The sequence below is a fragment of the Glandiceps talaboti genome, chromosome 9, assembly GCF_964340395.1.
Source record: "Glandiceps talaboti chromosome 9, keGlaTala1.1, whole genome shotgun sequence".
Lineage (NCBI taxonomy): Eukaryota > Metazoa > Hemichordata > Enteropneusta > Spengelidae > Glandiceps > Glandiceps talaboti.
In genome coordinates this window covers 24,600,681-24,606,374 of record NC_135557.1, presented here as the reverse complement: position 1 = coordinate 24,606,374, position 5,694 = coordinate 24,600,681, and the positions used below count along the sequence as shown (strand labels likewise).

General features: G+C 34.9%; 1 protein-coding gene across 1 annotated transcript in view; it reads left to right on the top strand.

Annotated features, from left to right (window-relative positions):
• Positions 1-4,031, top strand: part of LOC144440424 (uncharacterized) — a 5,340-nt gene extending 1,309 nt beyond the window's left edge. Inside the window, exons 2-5 of the mRNA XM_078129795.1 lie at positions 621-1,315; positions 1,968-2,055; positions 2,769-2,907; positions 3,719-4,031. Coding sequence (XP_077985921.1) covers positions 621-1,315; positions 1,968-2,055; positions 2,769-2,907; positions 3,719-3,813 — 1,017 coding nt within the window. The 3' untranslated portion in view covers positions 3,814-4,031. The remainder of the gene's footprint in view (positions 1-620; positions 1,316-1,967; positions 2,056-2,768; positions 2,908-3,718) is intronic.
• Positions 4,032-5,694: the final 1,663 nt, after the last annotated feature.

Genomic DNA, 5,694 nt, shown 5'->3' with positions numbered 1-5,694 from the left:
TGTCCTTGCTCAACATTACGACAACATTTTGTTGAGGAACATAATGACATCACTGAAGATAATCTGCATGATTTGTATTAGCAATTTCAAGTGCTGCTGCTTTGTGCAGAGACGTGATTTTTATTATGAAACAAGATTGACCAACTATATGATTGTGTAACTCAGATTGCATAAAACTAAAAAAAACATATCACAAGTTTGTTATTGTACGTACAATAACAAACGTATAATAACAGACATTTTACATATTTATTAACCTTCCGTTTGTTGTTTCACATTGATTTTCCAACAGAAGCCATCATACAATTCTTTATAAATTAAAAATATAAACTAAATACCCAATACTCATCTATATGGCCACTTTAAGACATGTTCTTATAAATAAATATAAAACACATATGAAAACTGTCAAATTTATACGTACTGGTTGTTATTTCGCTTTGCTCGGGGTATTGGAATCAATTTATGTAACAATCGACTGTTAAAACAATACACTAACATTTTATTCAGTAACAGACGTTCACCTATGTAAGCTAGGCAATTTCGTATTGGAAGTTGCAATGAAATTGTTATATCTTGACTGGATGCCATGGTGACCATGATTTTTCACCCTTTTTCAGGAGAACCTTAATCATTGGGGACTGACAAGACTTATAAGGAGTTTTTGGTATGAAGACCAAAGAATACTACTTCCGGTTTTTCGCTTCACCGTAGGTGGACCTAGTTCCCGTCACCATAGCTTCAAGAGTGCGTTGCTATATGCACTGTACCATAAACGAGCCATTGTTACTGTGCCCTTCTCAAACTTTTACTACAAAGAACTTAGCGATGAGCAATTCTGGTGGAACTTCAACGAAACATTTGATGTACAAAAACTAGCAGAGATTATAACCTTAGTATCGACTGATGACTTTTACCAACAGTGCCTCTGGTCAGGAATAACATTATTAGCAGAGCCTCATGTTATTAGGAAAGAAGGTTATGAGACTAACTACAACATGGCCAGACAACACCTGCTACAGCAAACACATATAGAATTGCCAAGACTTCCCCCTACTCCAGTCAACAATGATGAAATACTTAGACGTTATCGTTCAGTGAATAACAAGCCGTGTTTATGCATGTTCAGTTCAAATGAATTTACTAAATTGGTCGATGTGGAGATCCCGGAAACATTGCAGGTGAAATTGAAGAAGTTAGTTCACAAACACCTAACGAGAGCTCCGGCTATAAAGCAGGTAGCAGATAAATTGATTGACTATATCAAGTATTATGGACCGTTCATTACCATCGAATACAGTGCACATATGAAACAGTAAGTTCGTACATTGTTATGCCTGGAGTAAATGACACGTGGGCAAAAACATACATAGTTGTAAGCTATTATAAAAACCAAATGATACTGCAATTCAATATACAACAAACAAGCCAACGTCTGACCCTACACTACCACACATGGGAAACTATAAATCAAATATGACCATAACCCATTCACTTATAAACAAACACAAACACAGCAATTAGGTTGACTCAACCAAACTTAATATGTACACAACACAACACAACACAACACAACACAACACAACACAACACAACACAGTAACGCAACGAACACAACAACACAACACCAGGAAACAACACTGAAATGAATGGTACCAGATTCATAGTTCAATAAGTTAATATTTTCAGTACCACACCTTTACTGATGAACTAACAGTAACCAACGTTTTCACTGTATACTTCGAGATACAATAGCTAAAGTTTACTAAGTACACCAGCAGGAAGATTCAAATGATTTTTTTAAATAACATTTATACATGTATGGTATAAAGTTCTTCACAATGTGGAAACAGAAATGTCATTGATGAATATAATATTAAATTTAAGTACATATGTATAACGCCATTATTGACAGGGAACAATCAAGATTTCCAGTTTTCACCAATTTTGGTTTTTTATCATTGTAGAGAAAACTTAATCTCAAACCTTTCAAGAATTATGGAAAAGCATAAAGTAGAATGTGTTTATGTTGCCCATCCATTTTTCCTCTCCACGGTAAGTTATTGCCAATTTTTCTTTATGTTTGGACTTCAACGTTTAGAATGAAAAGATGATGATGGTGGTGGTGGTGGTGGTGGTGGTGGTGGTGGTGGTGGTAGAGATTGTGGTTGTGATGGTGGTGGTAGTGATGATGATGATGATGATGATGATGATGATGATGATGATGATGATGATGATGATGACGATGATGATGATGATGATGATGATGATGATGATGATGATGATGATGATGATGATGATGGTGATGATGGTGATGATGGTGATGATGATAGCAATAATTCTAAGCTCACTGTCTTATAAGTTATAACAAATATTCCATCATGTAATAATCTTATAATAGTGTATATAACGATGGGTATAAAAATTAAGATTTAATAATTAGTTAAACACTTGTAACATAAATACAAGATAGACAATAATAAAGCAAAATGACTGTAGTCAATGGAAACTACCTATTTAATTTTGTGTGTGTGTGTGTGTGTGTGTGTGTGTGTGTGTGTGTGATAAGCTAAGACTATAGAAGCAAGTTAACCTGACATACATCACTGTCTCGACGAAAATTGTACTACATGAAACACTGCTATATAATATTTAATCTCTCTCTCTCTCTCTCTCTCTCTCTCTCTCTCTCTCTCTCTCTCTCTCTCTCTCTCTCTCTCTCTCTCTCTCTCTCTCTCTCTCTCTCTCTCTCTCTCTCTCTCTCTTAGGCTGTGGAAAATGCTCTAAGGGGAGTAATCCCTCACATGTTTACCTATAGAAATGCCATTGCAGTAGGAATGCTTTCCAACAGTAGATTTGCAAAGGAAAAGTACCTCTGGTCATTAGTTGAACAGGAAATTGCATTCAGTGAGTATTCTAGGTGTCGTTTTTCAAACAAATAATATATATTTATATTTGTCTGCTGGGCAACGTCACGCAAATTACACACTGTGACACGTTTTACCCTGTTAGGGTATAGGTACTTTAGGACTCATGAATATTGAGTGTGCAACTTGAATACATTAATTCTGCTGATTACCATGATGTAGTAGTCCATAGCAAAGATACCATATAAAGGCACAAGAAGAATAACTTGATGGTTTTCAGAAATAGCAAATAATTGTAGATGATGTAATTGTAGGTTATGAAATTACTTCAGAGTCATAATTTATATTTTAAAAAAGTCGCTATTACCTGGAGTGGCGTTTCCCTTTAAAACCATCCATTACCTCTGTTGTGTGGGGGGGGGGGATTTCTGTGTGAAGAGGCTTGCAACCACCCATTAACTCTGTGGTGTGTGGGGGTGATTTCTGTGTGAAGAGGCTTGCAACCGCCCATTAACTCCGTGGTGTCGGGGGAAGGGGATTTCTGTGTGAAGAGGCTTGCAACCACCCATTAACTATGTGGTGTGGGGGGATTTCTGTGTGAAGAGGCTTACTCGATGGAATTGTATCAATTATGCAGTTCATGTAATTGATTTACTATAATTATGGACCCTTCATTTATATGACTGCCATAATTTTGGCTACCAGCCAAGCTTATGTTTTTAATAGTGTCTCGTACAGAAATAACTCTCGAAGATACCGACATATTAAGGCATGATAAAATATCAAATTTAGTTATAGTAATTTTTAATATTGAAGTAACAATATTAATTATGGATGTGTTTTTGTTTCAGGAGCTGATGTCTTTATTGGATATGACCATTCTAGTTTTTCTAGTTTTGTGATCGATGAGAGGAGTGCTTTCGATAAAACTAACTATATCTTGTAAGGATTTTTCGTATAGTATATATACGACTCAAATATAAAAAAAAAAAGTATTAAGCTTTTGCTGTTACTCTGTTCAAAACTATCTTAACCATAAATTGGGGTCCACGTTTATACGTGTTCGTCACCTGTGTGGACTACCTGACTGTTGTCAAAGTTAAATAAATAAATAAAATAAATAGCTGAAGTTCACAAAAGGTCAAAGATCACTGCAATTTTTAAGAGGTCAAAACAATTATCAAATTTTAGCCATTTTTTATTGACCGTCAACTATATATTTGGCCGTCAACTATATAATTGGCCGTCAACTATATAATTGGCCGTCAACTATGTAATTGGCCGTCAACTATATAATTGGCCGTCAACTATGTAATTGGCCGTCAACTATATAATTGGCCGTCAACTATATAATTTGCTGTCAACTATGTAATTGGCCGTCAACTATATAATTGGCCGTCAACTATGTAATTGGCCGTCAACTATATAATTGGCCGTCAACTATATAATTTGCTGTCAACTATGTAATTGACCGTCAACTATATATTTGGCCGTCAACTATATAATTGGCCGTCAACTATATAATTTGCTGTCAACTATATAATTGGCCGTCAACTATATAATTTGCTGTCAACTATATAATTGGCCGTCAACTATATAATTTGCTGTCAACTATGTAATTGGCCGTCAACTTATAATTGGCCATCAACAATACAATTGGCCGTCAACAATATGATTGGCCATCAACTATAAAATTGGCCGTCAACTATATAATTGGCCGTCAACTATAATATTGTCCGTCAACTATACAAATGGTCGTCAAATATAAAATTGGCGGTCAACTATACAATTGGCCGTCAACAATACAATTGGCCGTCAACTATACAATTTGCTGTCAACTATAAAATTGGCCGTCAACTATACAATTGGCCGTCAACTATGTAATTGGCCGTCTATATAATTGGCCGTCAACTATACAAATGGTCGTCAACTATACAAATGGTCGTCAAAAAAAATTATTTCAAAAGGACAAAGCATTAATTTTCAACTGCCAAAGTTTGGAGCGATTTGAATAATTTTGGTTTTCAGTGACATTAGTGCATTCCACCTTATAAAACATAACTGTTAATTAACAGTACATGTTACTCAGTGTGGATTTTTGAAGTCATAGTAGCTGTAACTGTACACTCTTTTTGATAGTTTTAGCTTTAACATTGAAACATACACCAAACCTGATTTCGAAACAACCCAATCTCTGTCTAATATCTGAATTTTTCATTTAGTGATATTATGTTCAAAGCCTACCTTGTTACCAACCATGTATGAACTCTGACCTATAAATTGCTTGATAAAGTACGAACCTGTGAGCTTTCCATTCTGGCGATACACACAGAGAGTAAAACAACATGCAATGGAACATTCCTACATTTATTTTGTGTAGCCTGAGAACTATCTTACTAAGTACCATTGTGTACAGTTTGATTTATTAACATGATTAAAAACTATATAGTTACAATAAATGATTTGTTGACAATCTACTGAAATAATGGTTTGACAGAAAATGTACCAATGTTGATAAGATTTTTGTTATGCCAGGAGATGAAAAGAAGCAGTGTTAGTAAGAGTATTGTTGAGCCAGACGATAAAATGTACCAATGTTAGTAATATCTTAGATGAGCCAGGAGACCTTCTGCATAAGGCAAAACTAAGAACAACACATTACAGCTTTTAAGTTTTCAATTGTATTTTTAATATTCTTTTAATGTGGCATATGGTGTCCATAATATATTCTTGGGTCTTCACCTCCTTCCTCTTCGCTTGTCAATGATTTCTATATCTTTAGTGTAAGTTTTGATTTCATCCATTTTTTTTTCAAAAATGTTGGCTT